General features: G+C 32.8%; 1 protein-coding gene across 1 annotated transcript; it reads left to right on the top strand.

Moving 5' to 3' along the window:
- The first annotated feature begins 3527 nt into the window (after positions 1–3527).
- Positions 3528–9634, top strand: LOC105344317 (uncharacterized). Its single transcript, XM_011452068.4, has 2 exons — positions 3528–4732; positions 9245–9634. The coding sequence occupies exons 1-2, from the start codon at positions 3867–3869 to the stop codon at positions 9444–9446; spliced, it is 1068 nt and encodes a 355-aa protein (XP_011450370.3). The 5' UTR covers positions 3528–3866; the 3' UTR covers positions 9447–9634.
- The last annotated feature ends 9825 nt before the right edge of the window (positions 9635–19459 follow it).

Genomic DNA, 19459 nt, shown 5'->3' with positions numbered 1-19459 from the left:
AAATAGCAAGATATGGATAGCCAAAATGGATAGATAAAATAAAAACAAGCCGAATCGGTTCATTAGAGGAGATAATTCCTTTGATCTAAGTAAATAACAAAATCATTAATGATATTGCATAACTCCAGACAAAAAGACATGTCGAGAAGTTACATTAGACGGAGATTTCCTACGGCATTTCTAGCTGCAGTGAATTGCATTTATCAATAGACAATAGTACTCTGGTTTTATTAAAGAGAACCCCTTTGTCTGGTTGCCCCCGCTGATTAAATCCAATACTGAAAAAATATTAAATGATACATTGTTCTTAAAACATCTGAGTTATAGTTGTATTTGTATTACATTTTTTCATATTTGATATATCTTTTCATCTTACTGATTAAAACATTGTCTGGCGGAACGTACCTCTCTCCAGCGATGAACATTGGTGATTTCTGCGGCTAAAGGTATTGCGCAATGCAAGTTTTTAACTTGTATATGGAAAAATGGAATGCCAGACTGTTTTGAAGTTATGATTTGTTTGATATCTTATTCTTTCTTGAAATAGTTTAACAGAATACAATTAGAACTGAACACGCCTTGAAAAAAAAATCAAAGAAAAATTAGAATTTAGACATCATGAAATATGTCGTGGTATCTGAAGTAGTAAAAAAGGTAAAATTTATAAATTTGTCTGGTTTTTATGTCCTTTTGAGAGGGTTTCATTCAGAATGTTGCCCTGGGTTTGACAATGGAATATAGAGTACACTGAAACTGATAGGCACGGATCAATTCTTTTTTACGGAGGAGGGATGGGGTTGTTTCACCCTTACCTCCTCCGAAAATAATTTTTTCTCGGCTGAAACAAAATCTCAGACAGTTTAAAAAAATACTCACTCCTATTCTAACTATCTCCCCAAAGGCGAAAACCAAAAAGTCAACCCGTGTGTGTATGAAGGGATGGGTGGCGATAAGTAACAACAAACATGTTTTGATTTTTTACATTTCTACATTATTCCCCACTAGCTAATAGGGTCCTTTTTTTCAGAGTGTTCAATGCCATATTTGATTACTTTAACTTCGTAGATTCAATAACTTTGCCAATTTTTCGCCTCTTCCCCTTTTTGATCCGCTTCTTCTTTAGAACCCGCAAGTATTCCTGGAGAACTGTGTGCAGTAGTACTCAAGCACGCTAGAGATTCACACCAAAAGGCGCAAGTACCGTCTAATAAAGAACGTAGGTTAACCGAGATCCTTGTTTGTAGGAGTACTCACATTCACGCAGTTAAGAATATAAATTAATTCGATATCACCATCGAGAAGGAGACGTGTACAGAAAATCTTCCCGCGGCAACTTTTGAAAATTGATTTCTTTGCAATAAACAACGGCACCAATAAACTAGACCACCGCTGACACCCTCTGTACGACAAATCGGTGCAATACTGCGCAGGTTTGGGAAGTACATCACAAACATTAAGCTTCTGGAACTGCCTATTCATCATTGAAAGCTAGAGGACATAGTAAATCAGTAGCGAACTGCATGATAGTCAAACAAAGTAAGAAATTAACTCGCGTGATTCCTTGGCTATATAGAGCGTTCATACTGTATGATAGATGCACTCTTTGTCCCTTTAATAAATCTCTATATTGTGGCTTGTTTGATAACAGTCCTGAAAATGTTACATAGAAGATATATTTATCATTCCTTCAACTAACCCCATTAAAACCTTTTAAAAGGTTGTCATGGTAGTGACTTCCTGACAAATACACAACAAATATTTACGAATTAAAGGTAACATATGTTTTATTCATAATTCCGAGGCAATTTAGAGTTTAAAAGACAATAAAAGCACTTTCAAGCTTCTGCCTGCCAGAGATTTGATTAATCCCATACAAGGATCACTAAAATGTTATACACAAGAATTTTTAAACCCAGAAATAAATGATATATAAGCATTTTTGAATAGTATCACTAAATTAAAAGATTAAAAAGAAATAACGATCCTACATCTCATAATAAAGTTCAGAGTATAATTATGTATACATATATTTTTAGGTTTTTCTTATTAGTGAAAAACGAGTTGATAATGATTTTAGTGTTGCGAAGGGTTATGCATGTAATAACGAGATAGAAACCGTTGAGTCTATTGGATATATAAACCATATCCCATAGAAAATTATAAGAGGTTTTTATATAATTTTTTTTATTTTTACTATTTTTCGCAGTACATATTTAAAAGGGCAGGGTGATCATATATGGCTAAATGTTTATAATATTCCAGCCTTATAAATAAATGAAGCAATAGAAAAAACCAAAATTCAAAGTCCAGAACCTTTGTGTAAGTCATATTTTTAACTTTACGATGGCTCTGACACACGAATCCTTCTAATCATTTTACAAAAAGTACAATGGCGAAATCAACAGAGAGCTTACACAATGGCGATATCAATTCGATATTCAAACATTGGTGATATCAATAAGATAATCACACATTGGAGATATCAATAGGATAATCACACATTGGCGATATTCACTGATTTTAACAAGATATATAGGGAAACGAATGATATCATGAACTGAACTTGATGAATTCATGATATCAGTGCATCATACATAATGTTTGAATTTAATTGTTAGGTGTAAAATATGACTTATATCTGTTTATTTCATATATTCAACGTTTTAAAAATTAAATACTCGGCCCGACATACGAAATTTGGCCTTTTATAAATCATTGATGAATTTCACTTATAGATGAAGAGATGTCGATATTTTATTGTCTTGATTTATACAAACTCTTGTAGTACCCAAAAAATGACAAAAAGATGTTGCATTTCCGGTTAAATATATATTCATGATGTAATTACACCATCAACCGCATCATAATTAAGTTATCTCCAGACGTCTTGTGTAACTTCGTCCGTAATGGGACAATAGCGAATGATGATTTCTGTGGTTGCAGACGTAATGTAGTAAAAAATAAGTGTGTCCTACTGTTACATAACAACACGTACCAGACGGAAGGATACAAAAACCAATGGTGTCACTCAACTTGTTCCTAATTAACGCGTAATTAAGAAAGTTTCCTCCTTGTATTATGACTGCGACACTTTATTTAACTTGTTGCTCGCCGCAAACTAAGCGATTGCATCTCCTTCACAACAAATCAATTAATCAGCACCTGTTGCAAAATGACAGATATCTCACATTCCTGTCAGGAATTTTTTGTTACTTATTTGTGTCATTAAGCGCATATAAAAATACCTTAAAGATGTATGTAAATCCCCAGTTCTAAATGTATTACCGTATGGTCGTACAATTCCCATATGCATTTACAACTACATTTGCCACATATTGAAGGATAGTTTGGTTTAAAATTAATCGCCTTATTCATCAGTTTGCACTTCAATTTACCAAGAGCCGACATTAATCATCTTTATACAATGCGCCTTGTTTGTCCGCCATTCTTCCAACCAGTTAATTCAAATATTTTTTCAAATGTGTCAAAATTAAACCTACTAAAATTGTCGTCTGAAAGAAAACACTGCGTGGAAATTTCTTCACCTGATTACCTCCAAATTTATTGTGACGAGATAGATTTTTTTTGTTTAAATCAAATATGACAGTTTAATATTTAGTCATTTTTGTGTTTGGGGCTGTTAAGCAGAGGGTCTAGCTATCTTTGGGAGCAGTCAGATCAACGCGTGAGAGAACCTTTGTCAAACGCAACTGAGACGTGGAGAGCGCCTATAATTCAGAATGTAGAGCGGATAGGCCACAGTTTTCCCTTGTTTTCTCGCATGTTAATCGGGAGTTTTAAATGAAGCAATTGAAACTTATTAAATTTCGTAAAAAAGTTTCTCTTTTTACATATTATGAACGATCATGAAGTTGATGCCTGTTTTGGATAGTTTTCTGGCTGTGTGGTTTGGATTTCTTTGCTTAATTCAGGATTCTAATTGTCAAAAGTGGCCTAATATTCAAAATAATGTGAACAGAAAATTTGTGAGCGTACAATATAACAGTACAAAACATGTGAGAGAACTACGGATAGCTTTCAAGGGTGTTCTTATGTTGGAGACTACCGCATTTCTGGGTTCTATCTACGAGACAACATTTCATCAAATTACCGACGGAAGTAAACTGGTTCAAACAGTTTCCCAGAATAATGTTGTGAAGGACTGTGATTATACTACAGATAATTCAACCATTCTACAATTTGTGCAAGATTTTGCAAAGGACTCCAAAATATTTTACGGAAAGGAGGAAGGTGATGTGTTTTCTTTGTACAATAATTCTACTGCACGCGACACAAACTCCAGTGCTTTCGTATTTTTTCGCAGAAGAAAATTTTTGAAGCAGTTCAGAGATTTGATAAAAATCAGACATGACGTTAAGATCTGCCACAGGATCGCAAACTCTATCAAACGTGCCCACCATCTTCCAAAGGAAGAACCAGTTCCTGTGACGGATGGCGATTCGTTCCCCACCCCTTCTGAAGGAGGGACCCAGAGAAGCAAGCGAAGGAAGAGGTCCTCTCTATTTGCCAGTTTCCTCATGTACCCAGGCACCAAATGGTGTGGGAGGGGGCAGCTGGCCAAGGCCAATGACGAGCTTGGGGAGGATAACGAGTTAGACGAGTGTTGTCGGGACCATGACCTGTGCTCCCCCCTCATCCACCCATTCAACAGGAAGTTCCACTACTTCAATTACCGTTTCCATGCCGTGCTGCATTGCAAATGTGATGAAGAGTAAGTGTCTTAAAGGCCATATTCAAATAGATGCGTATATCAAGTAAAGAGAGAAATGCTATATATTCCTATTTTATACTATCCCCTCATTGAAACTAAATTTGTCTTGTGCGTATTTTGACATGAAAATTCAAGGCGTGAGCCAAAATTTAATTAAGTTTTTATATACAAGAATTAAATCAAGTTTTCATGTAAAGGACTTTAATTAAGTTTTCATTTATAAGTTTAGTTTTAATTATTCAGCTCGTGATTTATAACACATTTCCATAGTATAACGTAAAACTAATTCAATTTTCTCTATTAACAGTATCTTAACCATAGAAAGTGCATTAATGTTGTTTTTAAATTGTTTACGTACAGGATTGAGTATATGTAGAATTTCTTTAATTGAGTATGATCAGAAGAGATTTATATGCTGTTTCCTTATTCAGAGGAATTATTGTGCTATATGTGAATTATGATTTTTAAAATGTAGCTAGCAACATTTATCAAAGACCCGTCACACATAAGCGAACAAGAAAAAACATAATGACTGTAGAGATATTATATCTTCCTACTAAATCTGCACAGGTGGTCTTGGAGAGTTTTTATGGATTTTAATAACTAGCTATAGGCATAATCTGCACCTTGGTTTGGAGAATGTTGTCATACTCCTTATTAAGCCGATTTGAATTTGTGCTGTGCACACATTAACTGCTGCAAACTAGGGTCATTGAAATGGCACTCGATCAAAAGTCTTGCCACTTATCCATTGTCCATGTCACGAAATATTAATGAACCAAAAATAATATTTTAGTTTTTTTAAAAGTTTTAAATGACCATGCACTTGAATGGAAAGTACTTTCTGCAAAATGCTTGCAATATCTATAACTTTATGAGCACGTTCATAAACCTCTGTGATCCGTTTGATCGACAGTCAGGTGTCTTAGATCTTTCACCATTTAATGCAGTGTAGTGCAGTTCTACACAATAACATTTAATTAGACAGGTAGGTGGAAGGGCTGTATACATATCATTTGATGTTGTCAAAATCCATTAAAATTTTACACAATCCATGAATTAGTAATAAGTACAGTTAATGCCGATGACTCAGTTCACTTAAATCGGTGATCGGAAGGTGTGAGGACGTTCTTCTGAAAAAAAGGAACCAGGTCAAATTGCGTGAAGACACCAGCACAGAGGGTTGTCAACAATTATTTAGACACTGTAAGAAACACAGAGGGAAACTTGTGAACTGTACCTAAAATGACAGACTAATATTGACCCAATGATGTCTCCTTTGTTACAATGTCGCACGCTTTTTTACCTCGCCATATCAAGTTTCTAACTTCATTTTTCTTAATCATGGTCACAGATGCAGTAATGATTACCCACAGGGGTTTGCTAGTTCAGCTCTTTGGGAATGTACTCTATTCCTGCACAGTACGGGGATATTGAATTGCAGAACATTTTGTAAAATTTGAGCTCGACCCATTCATGATTTTCTATCATCTCAACGTTATTGATATATTGCAGAATTAATAACGTGGACTTCATTCAATCGCGTACAATTTATTTAGAAGTTTTCGTTTTTCCTTTTTGGAAAGAATACACCATCATATCCTGTTACAAGTAAAACAAGTAATTGGACTTAATACAAGCTTATTGTGGCGTGAGATTAAATTTTTGAGCAAAATTATTATCATTATTAGATCGAGTCGTGTTCTTGGCAAAGTAATATACCCTCCGCAGCCAGCACACCTCGTAATTTTTTTCTTTTCCCTTTTTCCCAAAACGGTATCCAGTTCTAGTTTAGATATTGAATTTAGGCTTTTGAGACGTATACTCTGGATAGAACCTAGAAATGAGACAATTCCAGACCACACAACATACTCAGAGACTCGCACAGTTTGGTTTTAATTGTGATCGATCCCCTCTGCGTCCTACATTTTCTCTTCGTGTCAATTAGAGCGTCTAAAGCTCTAAATCCTAACGACGGATTATTTTTTACTCCTAGAAAATTTATTTGTAGTTTTTTTCCACCAGAAAAGAAAACAAAAATCTACAATGCGTACTGTGGCGTTTTGCCAGAACAAGAAACTAGTACTACTAAAAAGTAAATACTTTACGTACATTGACATCAGCTGTAACTAATTACCGGAGGAAATGACAATTACAGGTACATGTAGTATCTTAACTATGGAGCAGTGATTTTTTTTTGCCGCAGAATATACTTACCATCAAATAAACTATATGGACATATGACATAAAAAAAGGAAAAAATGAGCCACTTCATCTGCTCTTCACATAGTAATTTGCAATTATCGGGCATTATGTAAAACATTTATAGACATTACTACCTCTATGTTCTATTCAATACTTAAGTTCTGCTCATAAATAATGAGAGGATGAAATTCAATTAGTTCTCAACAATAAATCCAGAGAACCAGAGAACACAACAGATCCTTTTAAGATCATGTCAACTGCTTACAAAAAGAGCTAGTAAAGATGAGTTTTCTGGCATTTGAAATAAATTAATCTCAGTCTCCTCGTGGCCACGCATCATCGATGTTCCTTGATTGCAGCAAGTCTTGCTCGTGATAAGATCTAAGTTTGTTTGGATCGGGACTGAATTTCCCGGGTATTAATCAACTTTAATGATAGTCTTCCATTGGGTGAATTTATTTGATCCTCGGGTTAATCTTAGACCCGATACCCCCGATAAGGATCGGCTGGTCACACAGAAGTCAAATAAATAGGCACAGCTGGGATACTTTTGGTCATCGGCCCTGACCAATGTAAATAGATCTTGTTCAATTGATTTCATGATTCATATCTCAGTTTATACATGGAATACCCAAATTTGCTCTTCTATCATTCTAAACTGTTCATTCGAAATTACGTGCAAAACCACATCAATAACTATTTATTCAGTTACAATCATAGGAAAGGTTCCAAGAGTATAGATATACACAAATATTTATTTATTTACACATGTAAGAACGAAACCGACAGTGTTGCTTTTCAAAAAATAAAGTTTGCGGAACTGATTAGATCTCAGGGAGTATGCTTTTTGCGCCCTTCGCAGTGTAAGTTGAAACAGCAGTAACTGAACTTGAAACTAAGCCCTCTTATTACCAAGAATAGGGCACAGTGGCGATTAAATATCGTTTTGACAGAAACTCTGTCACTTTAAATGGTATTTTATACAACAGTTACTTCATATGAAAGACGAAAAAAGCTTCTGTTGATACCCGAGCAATTATTGTCCAAAGTGAAAGAAAGCACAAGAGCATCTCGACCCAGTAATCTTCTTAAGTAAATAGTTCTGAACTTAAACACCAGGCTCTCTTTCTCCATTCAAGGAAAAGGACTACATTAGGAGCGCCAGTCAATCAAATCCTCGTATGTGCGAGTAGAGAATCTACCAAGAGTTTTAGAAAGGGAATAAAAATCGAACTTAAATCTCAAAAGATAACAGAATAAACATTTTTGAAAGAAGTTACAAAGTTACAAAAACACGAAAAAAAATTAATGAGAGTAATTTATTCTAACAGAGAATTCTGTAGCAGTGCTTGTCTCGTAGTAAATCTAATTAGGAACATGAAATATTAGTTGTTGTCAAAATTGAAATAAATTGACGCCGGTTTGTTTTATGCAAAAGACTTGGATAAAATATGCAATTTAAATAAGTTGTGTATCTAATGGATTTGTTAAGCTGAGACCCCGCACTAAATCTTTTTGAAATCTTTCTGCACTGTTGCTCAAAGATTTGAACTGTTCACACACCGGGGGAGGTTGAAATATAATTTTTTACGGTCATGATTTCATAACAAATATAAATCTAGACGAACAATCATTATATTTTTATATGGGAAAATCTGTTTGCATCAAAGACAGACATCAGATGTAACCATAAAAACGTAAACAGTTATCATATATGTATGCAAACCCGTCATTACTCGAACTGTTGGGAGACATAAAGACACATTGACAACATGAATATCTCTGTCGCTTGAATCAGACCATGCTGCTCTGTTAGGATGGTTGGGTTTTGTGAAAGACAAGTTGTAGGTGTTTTGAGTTGCATCACTAAATGCCCAATCAGACAGAAATATCATAGGTGTGTCTATGTATTCAATGTTTGCCCTACCCGTCTCATTGAATCCATTTATCTACTCTGTGTGATAGTGTAGTGGGAGTCAAGTTCATTCAACTCCTCTCCGATTATCAGGATTCCGCAGAGTATTCCTTTTACAAATAAAGTAAGCAAGCGCCTGGTAGGAACATTGGAGTAAGTTTGGTAATCTACCAAGCGTAGTTCGATATTTCACTTTTATACCCACATTTAAGACATTTGTTTAATGCAAATTGCACTTTTGTGCATTTCACCGCATCTATAAATTCATCCACCGATATTTTTTAAATTGTGTCTGAAAGAGACATGAAAAAGTGTAAACGTAAGAAGAATGCATGTCTAAGAATCGCTTACAAGAACCTGTTATTCATTATCTATTTTTTTTTCTTCTTCAGATTTCGACGCTGTCTACAGCAATCTTTGTCGCCAAACGCCAACTTCTTGGGGAAAATATACTTCAACATCATGGGTTCAAAGTGTTTTGTACTTCGAGATACCCAAGTGTGTAAGGCGTATACCTGGTATGGGACATGCGCGGAATACAAAAGGGACACTGTTGCGCATATCAAAACCCAACCGTATTTCACATACTTGTAGATATGCATGTAACAAATTAACTTTGCACAATCCAATGTATAACATTTTTTCCTTTGCTCAGGAATACACTGATATTATATTTTTCTTCAAAATCATCCATGACATAAGTTGAGGAAATATTTATAAAAAAAACTAACATACATAAAATATATGGCTATTTTATGATTAAAAAACCCCAAAAAAACAAAGTTTGTTTATTTTTTTTTTACTATTGAAAAGACGAATAAAACTGGTCATTACATTAAAATCAATACGTTTTTAGTCATTCATATGAACTATGAGAAGATATACTATGCAAGAATTTGTTTCTATGATATACACTTATAAGAATATTTCAAACACATTTAACAACAACACAACTAAGGTGTGCGCAAGACGAGCTTTGCGGACAGCTGGCCTTTAATAATAATACACCATCGAATGCATGTTTACATAAAGTAAACATATGAATATACATCCCCATGATTGAAATAAAAAACCGCCAAAGAAAAACCACAGTTAAAATATCTTAATATGGAAACATGTGTCATAACGCAGGTGTTAATAACGTGTAGGGGCGAATATCGGACTTATTCGAAATACTTTTTTTAAATACAAATACGTAATGATATAAAATGATACAGAAAAAAATTAAGGAATCCCACTCCTCAATGTTCTTGTATCAAGAATTTCTTGACAAGTATATCATTGATATCTGTAGACAAAACACACTTAAAAAATACAAAGATAATGGGTGGTCAGTGTTCTTCCCTCAGAGTTATGGCCAATATAATTTAAATTGACCTTTTTGCACCTAAAATGCGATTTCAGCCCGATTGGGATTCGTTGTCAGTATTTTTAATTAAGCAAACTTTTTTCTTCAAATGTTGTTTTTAATTATGTACAATGGTCACACTGAATAGAGGGATTACGGAAAAAAATTGTACGAAGCTGCATAACTTTTTGTGTGACCTTTTTGCACTTAAAACTGACAATTTCTATAATAGTTACAATTTGATTTAAAATAAAAACATTTTGAATATCAAGAATTTTATAACAATAATCCAGTTTGCCGAGACATGTATTCAGTATCATTTTGACATAATAAAACATGGGGGTCAGTGATGTCAAATTTTAGATATATGGCTTCAAATGTAAAACTCTTGCAAAATTTGGCTTAAAAAATTCAGACATTTTCTATATATTTGCATGATTTTATGCTAAACGTCTATCACTCTCTCAAATTTAGTTTTATACAAGTCACACGGGACCTGTAGAATACGTCACAAACCTATCAAATGTTAAATATGTGAATAATGAATATAGTATAATAGAAAGAAAAGTGTATTGAAAATTCATAAAATTGCTCGTCTCTGTCAATTTCGACTAAAAAACCTTCCGCATGAGAAAATAGTTCCCATAAAAACTTGTTTGTTTCTTGAATTCAAATGGTTTTTCTTTATGAATGTTGCGTAATTATGAAATGAAGATCTTTCTGGGAGGTTTAAATTTAAAAAAAAATCATATTTCTTTAAAATATAGTGAACATCTGCGCAATGAAATCAAAACGTGAGGAGTGAGATACCTTAAAATCGGTAAGTTTCGTGCGTGAAACTGGCTAGAATGACCTTTGCATGAAACTGGCTAGAATGACCTTTACTATTAAAACACCAACTCTTATATAGGCCTACTGGCCTTCCTATTGTTCCGCCGTGTATTAATTACTACGCAAATCTAATCGAAAACGTCACAATCATACATTTTCCCGCGATTCTACGAGACGCGGGAAAACTGAATTCTTGATCTAGAACCTATCATTCACATTAAGAAGACCATTGACTGACAGCCTAGTGGAAGGTTGTATGTTCGATATCTGGTCGCAACAGACCTAACAATGTTGTCAAAATATCTAACAAAATGTTTTCTCGCCAAAAAAAGAAAACCGACCGGGTAGGATGAGACTTTAAAACTGATGTATTTTGGCTCAGTAAGTTTGTGAACACGTGTTGCGAGAAAGAATCCTAACCTCTGATCGACAAGGAATGTCTAGTAAAGATTTGAATGTACACCCCCTTTTGCCGCAACTGACAAGTAAAAAATTCTAGAGAGGGTCGTGAATCTTTGATTGTCAATCGACCAATGAATCATAGGGAAATGCTTCCGAACTGGTTTATTAAACATAAGCTCAATCACTTCCTATTAAATATGAAAATTGAAGATGAAATCCCCCACGACAATTTTTAGCAATGTTTACTGTAGTATACGCAATGTATTCTTCCGACAAGGAAACAGGAAAAGTGCAGTTTTCAGAGGTCGCCCGGTTACTGATACAGAATAACGTACCAGTTTTAATGAGCCATTACACCAAGGCAAAGTTTGTTATGAACAGAGATTAATGACTGTTATTTATGAGATGTTTTCAACCAATAAAATCGTGTACATAACAACAAAGACTTCAGTTTATGTTGTTTCGAGGTTACATACATTAGTAAAGACATTTCAGGAAACTACAGCTCTTTCGACTTCCCTCTATCTCATTTACTTTTCATCAATATTACATTCTTGCCTTCCTTTTTGAATTAAAACACAACAAACAATTTATCATCATTTATCTGTTTTGCATGAAATGTCTATATTTATAATGGTTTAATATTACTGGGTGGGTGTAATACTTTACAATCATATTGTATGAAGGTAGTATACAACGTTTTCCTAAAATTTAATTTTTCTGTACTTTATTTCGGGTTTTTTTAAAAAGGAAACCTGTCAGAATAATTATATAAAAATCTGACATTGCAATTTTGACCCAAATCGTTTCAAACCTACCATTTCAATGTCCTTTCAGTGGAGTGAAAAATAAAATAGTTCCTGTTAAAAGAATTGCCCAAACGTTGCTTCTAAAGATAATACACATGTTTATGCTGCTATTTATAAATACACAATAAATATATATACTAGTATATGTTTCATAAATATTTTGTTACTAAAATACAAAAACCTATACTCCAGCTAGTAATTTACAGTAAATTCTGTTGTAACACAATGTAAGAATATTGCTTGGTAATTACTTCTAAAAATTTACGACATTAAAAGGTCTCTAAAAACCGTTTTAAATGTGATGAAAATTTAACTTCATAATTGCCATAACACTTTTATTAATATTTATCTAAATAATGAAAATTTGGTTGCAAATATTAGACAAATTTAGGTTTAAAAACATGGTGAAACAGGGGTGAAAATTGATAACAATTGTCAAAGGCGTCATCATATTTGACCTTTGACCTTTTGATATGACCTTGAAATTCGATGTGCTTAAAACCAGAGCACTAGTTATGATCATGCCTCAGATCTAGACTATAAAAAACCCACAAGTTATACATTTTTTAATAACGGATAGATAATAGATAGCTAAATCGCACAAAGATCAAATGAATACCAATCAAATAGTAGGCTTCGAAATTATAAAAATATACAATACCTCGATTTTCCTGCCTTGGATAGATTATAATATGACCTATATAGTTTTAAGGTAAAAAATTGAATTTATCTTTTACAAAGAATTATGACGCTATACTCGGCATATTTCAGAAAATATTACAAAAACTAATTTCACGGGGTTTCGTACTACCTTAACACCCACCCAGTTAATTCAGAATCTACAATATGACACCACAGTTTCAATGTTTCTCTAACATATGTAACATCTTTAATCTTTTCAAATAGAGACTCGTGACGATGAGAATAGAATACAAAAGAAAAAAAAGAAAAAAAAAGAAATAAGATTACCAATTAGTTCAACATATTACTTCATTACTACATATGATTTAAGACTAATTTTCGAATCGTTTGAATTCTACAAAGATAAAGGCCGACTCTGTAACAAGCGTATCTAAAGTTAAAGTTGTTTATGAGTGGATTTCCAGGAGGAAGATTTCGGAAAATCAACCCGACACAACACACACGTGAATCAGCGCCAACTGAAGTATACTCTTACCTAGGACCCGGGGCATTACTTACACTGGGTATCACAAGGTGGCATACCTGAAATAGTAGGGTATCTATGTCATTTTATTTTCATATTTTAGAACATGTTTATTTCACAATTTACAATTATCCCCTTTTGTCCTTGGAGTAGTATTTCAAAATGACTCGTGAAACATACACGTACGAATGACATATCATTTTCCGAATTACAAGATTAAAAGGGTATTTTCAGTTTTAACTCATGTATCTGTTTATTGATTTTTATTGTGAAATATTGGCATAATTTTCTAAAAGGATTTTGTAATTAATAAAGGTCAAGTGAACAATTTCAAAACATAATCTATTTTTTTGTTTTACGTAAAATACATTTGTACATGGTTTATTAATACAATGCAAATGCAATCCAATATAAAAATTGGATGTATATTTAGTTTATTTGGTTTAAGATTTATTTATTTCTTCAGTGCTCCTTCTTTTATGTTTGTTTACATTTATAGCCTTTTTAAATACTTTTACGTTATATCATGAGTACAATGTGTATATAACCAGGTTCAAATTTCATTAAAAGTAACAGAATTAAATCATATTTACCTATTTATATCTTTATGATTTAAGATTTCTATTTAATGAACCTTAAGAAAAGCAGATGTACTCGGTGTATGTTCCAGAATAGAACTGTGACCGTCCTACTTAGACCATCGTGATCCAGGGTACGTAAACTGTATCAGGTCACCGAAAAAGCGTTGTATATTTGTACCTCTGATATCTTAAAACATATTACTTGGTAACCTCAGGTGTTATTTGATATACTTCAGTCTTTTTATTTCAGTCTTAATGTGTCGCATAGTCTGTGTCACACAATCTTTTTCGGTTTAAGAAATAAATCAAATATGTTTTTTTTTTGTGGACGAAGGCATAGACAATAAAATAAGACAGAATACTGCACCAATGGGCGTAGCAGTTTCTGTCCATTTTTCATATGACCCCATTCACTTAACCACACACACACACACACACACACACACACACACACACACACACACACAATTTGATATTATCTTAAAATTAAATCGATATGAAGAAAGAAGTACAAATACTTTTAAACAAATAACAGTAACAAATTGGTAATTGATATTTGACGGTGAAAAATCTTTTTGACGATGGTATAAAAATAGTTATCGAGCAATCGGAAGTGCCGTTTTATCATCAATCCAACTAAAATCAAGAGAAGTCAAGGTTTTATTAAAGTTTAATTGAAGGAAAAATAGTTGAAGAAAATTTATTTTAGCATATACATTGTAATATGTTGGGGGTTTTTTTTCGTGTGAAACAAAAATAGTAATATAATATGGTTAAATCAAATGTGTTTACTTTATTTTGAGAAATTTGAATTTTCAAAATAAAAACAAAACCAAAACAGAAAAAAAGAATAATTTTGTTTATAGAAAACGACAAACGACTTGTAAAAATTTCAAATTTGTAAATGATTTAACGGAAAAATAATAAGTAACATATATGTAACTTATAGTTTTTTTTTTTTATCATTTCTATCCACCGATATTTTTTTATCGAGTATGAGTACCTTAAATAACACAGTGTCTCAAGAGACATCACTCCTACTCAACGTTATAGTTAATGTCCAATTTCACCGACTTTGGTGGTACATTTTTGGCACCCTGATTTTTCATCTTTCTCAAATTTTTTATACGAGGTAGTATTTAAACTGGACAAGTATTTTAATCTTTATGAATATTTCATTAAAGATTATTTCTATTACCAATTTTATTATTTATTCAGTTTATTGACATTACCATGCTGGCATGCAGTCAAAATGAAATCAAATGACAGACAAAAGAATATTTTAACATAAAGGCTATAATATGCAAGACAATTTTATACAATTCTTTATAGTCCCTGGAACTGGAATAATATCTGTCATGATTTAGCCTCGTAAACAGTACAACATTCATTTACTTCTAAAGAATTCTAAATATTTAAATGAAATTAGTCTCACCAAATTTGGCCTCTATAATCGGGATGCAATACAGTCTTACTTATCTTGAACTCATTAGAAACTGCATCTTTGTGAACATAAGAAATATGTTGATTTTTTCATTTTTGTTTAGGGGGTGGTGGAAGTGGACGTCCGTTGTCTGATTCACAGGGTTATGATGCTATCTTTCCATTTCAAAAGCCGTTCATCATAGCATACCGGGGTCTATTGAAAAAAACCCAGTGAGAAATGAAAGTTGGATCAGGGGTACCAATAGCTAAAAACTTTTCTTCCAGCTCACGGGCGCCGCCACATTGTCCTCCATTTTTTTCCCAACAAAGTTAAGTTGATGATTAAATGACTGGCGTTTTTCGATGTATTTTGCTTCTAAACTCTATTCAAATTTTTCCAATGTTTCAATTTTAAGAAGTTTAAATAAAAATAATTCAAAATACTTACCATATGTGTTACAAAAGCGCTTTAATCAGGATAAACGACTTGTTTACCGTATATTTTAAATATCAAAACATTTAAAGGAAAACAAAAGCATTAAGGAAACTGCCTTTTTGATACTGAATAAAATATCAAATTTCAATTCATAAACATTTAAATTTATAGGTATTTAAACAAAATTTAAAAAATCTAATAATCACGCTCCTTCAGTTCGGATATTTACGAAGACAAACTTGTGATGTTAAATATTAAGTTATAATTTAAGGCTAACATGCGATGTTTAATTTAACCTTGGCTTATCCCCCCCTCCCTTCCAAAAAAAATAAATAAATAAAAAAACAGTGCTCGATTCAACGGTCACATCGTATTAATATGACGTGACATTGCGTTATCTTTTATATTTTAAAAAAGAATTTTTAAAGGAAAAATAGCTAACATCAATAAAATGTGTTTCTAACATCAAAATTTATGGAATATATGTGTAAAAACACCACCTAAGGTTTCTTACGATAGTAAGTCTGAACAAAATGTCGTAACTTAGAATTTGATTTTAGTTGCTGTTAAACTTAAGTTAATGTGATCCATTATTTAACACTGGTTGAAAGATCATAAAAACATACTGTCAAACGTCAAAAGAACGACATCTTATCAAACCCGTTTGATTCTTGGAAAATAAATATGTCTGAAATATATGGGTTTGAAACTTGCAAGATTGAAGCGTATATAACCAACATTATATAAATGATATATTTATCGTCTGCAAAAAATATTATACAAAAGGTATACCTCTGCAAAAAGAAGTTATTAAGAAATGTCATTTTCTTAATGCAAGTTATAGTTGTGTAAAATTATGACTCAAGTGAAAATTAATCTGATTTATACAAAGAAGGTGAGACAGGACTCATTACTTCGAATCAATTTTTTTTGCTTTCATAACCCAACAATACATAAATGATAACATGGGTGAAAATAAGATCTTCAAATCCTTACTTTAATTTCGCTAGGTTATCAGACGTACTTATCGATAGAACAAATTAATTGTTTTTACAACCACACGCCAAAATTGCTATTGTTTGTAGACATATTCATAAAATCATATGGTAGATCTTTAAGCTATTTCCAAACGTATATATTTGGTGTGTTGGTGGCCTGGGAGGGGGCTCAGGTGTTTATATGCAGGAAAATTAATCCACCCACCACTCAAACCGTATTTGACCATAATTGTTAATGTTGTATGAGGTACATACATGCGTGTACATATTCAAAGGTACAATAAAGAGGTAAAGGGGCATTGTCATGATTTTGGTCAAATTTTATTTTTCTGTTTTTATTATTTAAAATGCTTTAGAAATGCATTTCTAATAAATAAATAAAATTTGAGAGCCAGTTGTAGAGTTAAGCAAGATACAGCGCTCACAATTCTTTGTCATGTAAACAAGGCTCGTGCCCTGTTTTTGTTTACATAGGTTCAATATACCAGTAATAAATCTTTTTTTAAGCTGATAAGTCTATCTCCTTATTCATTTTAAGCATAAATAAATAGTTTTTAACGTTTCACACATTCATTTTAAGTCTAAAACTGGAATTTTCACTCCAACATTCAAAATGTAAACAAAAGTTTTGTTTACATTGCAAAGAATTGTAAGCTCTGTAACTCGCTTATAACTCAGCGAATGACACTCAAATGTTGGTAGCTGATTAAAAAATGCCAACTAAAGCATTGTAAACATAATCAAAGTACTGAAGTGCTGACGGGAGTTGATTTTATCGATTATCGTTTATTTTAAAATCAGCGATATGTGATTTAGCATGGCAAGTAGTATCAGTAATCGAACTATTTCTGAGAAATTGTATGGATCCAGGCAAGATTGAACTCTAGTTTTGTTCAACCAAACGCTCGACTGTCTCCGTTTATCTCCGACAAGCAAGAGAGACTCTCTGTTTTGTCGCATATTAACGGAGACAGCCGAGCGTCTGGTTGAACGAGACTAGTACATTGAGGTCTAGCGTATGAATACATGCATACGACTTCAATAAATATCTAAACTGTTTGTACCATTTAAAATCTTACAATTTTTATGGTATTAATAAAATGAGTTTTCTTGAAAAACAATGCTTCAGAATAGATTGCATCGAATTTTATCGATTATTTTCAGGAACTAAGTGTTGTCAGCGGTATTGATTTGTGCTTAGGTCCAAACACTGTTTCACTTTCGGTTTGCCCGAGTAAGTGCATAGGAGAGTTGATTAAAATCAAATCCCAAAAATTAGAAAAATAATTTTTGACCAAAATCGTAACCTTGGCTCTTCAAAGGGACATGGTCACGATTTTGGTCAAAAATTATTTTTTCGATTTTAATAAGATTTAAAAGATTTTTTACTGGTATATTGAACCTATGTAAACAAAAACAGGGCTCGAGCCTTGTTTACATGACGAAGAATTGTGAGCCCTGTATCTTGCTTAAAACTCAACGACTCGCACCCAAATTTCACTTAATACTTAGAAATGCATTCCTAAAGCATTGCAAATAATAAAAACAGAGAAATAAAAATTGACCAAAATATATTAAAAACTATGAGTTGAATTTGGCCCCCATAATTCGCCATTTTTTAAAGTGTTTCGGGGAAAATAAAATGTGATGTTATTTTCTAGAAGAGTTGTTATAAAATATACATTTCACCTTTTTATTTTATTTATTTGCACCCACTTGCAATATATGATGTCAGAATTGACGCTATTTCTATAATTCAATCAAAATCTGTCAAAAATTGACATTTTGCATATCTTTTAACGAATGGGAAATATAGAGCACATGCTTGAAAAAGGATTTTTTTTTTTGTCAGTTATTAGTCTTGGCTAGTTACATCTCTGATTAAAATATTTTGTTTGTTCAAGCATGCGCTGTATGTTTTCTGAAAGAAAAACTGCTTGAAAACAAGCTGTTTTATGCTAAATATGCAAAAATGGCGGGAAAAGGTTGTCTTTATGAAATCATATTTCTAAATTGTGGGCACTTGAATCAAAATGAACATAGTGTAAACACATCGCGTATGTATCTGTATAAAGAAAACAGAGAATTACAGTAAAATGTCGATGTTCATTTTAGGGGGCCGTTTTAGGCCCATATCATATAATATTATAGTCAGTTGCAAATAAATCCAATCACATTAACTAATTATTTTGAAAACCCATAATGCTAGAAGAGGGGAGTGGGTGTAATTTATACCAAAACATCTCCCTTGCAAGGCGAAAAAAATCATTGACAAATACTTTTCCACTGAAACGTCCTGTTGCCCCTTGAGATGAACATCTTGAATAAAAAAAATAGAATAACGAATAAAATTTCAAGTTTAATATATGATATTGGTGGTGTTTCTAACAAAACTACATTTTCACACATATCTCCAAAAATGCCAGCATGTGTGGATAAAAATCAGCAATCAGGAGGCGTTTGTTACAATGGCGAATGCGTTCACCAATATTTCACTGCTTTTTTCATGTATTTCAGAGGTAAAAAAAGACATTTCAAAATAAAATGCAATCGCGCGCCTCTATTTTTTTTTTATGTCGCCCTAAAATTTTCAAATTTCCGGTTTTTTTTTC

This window comes from Magallana gigas, chromosome 3 (genome assembly GCF_963853765.1).
Source record: "Magallana gigas chromosome 3, xbMagGiga1.1, whole genome shotgun sequence".
Lineage (NCBI taxonomy): Eukaryota > Metazoa > Mollusca > Bivalvia > Ostreida > Ostreidae > Magallana > Magallana gigas.
The sequence above is the reverse complement of the archived record's forward strand: the minus strand, read 5'-3'. Positions and strand labels throughout refer to the sequence as shown.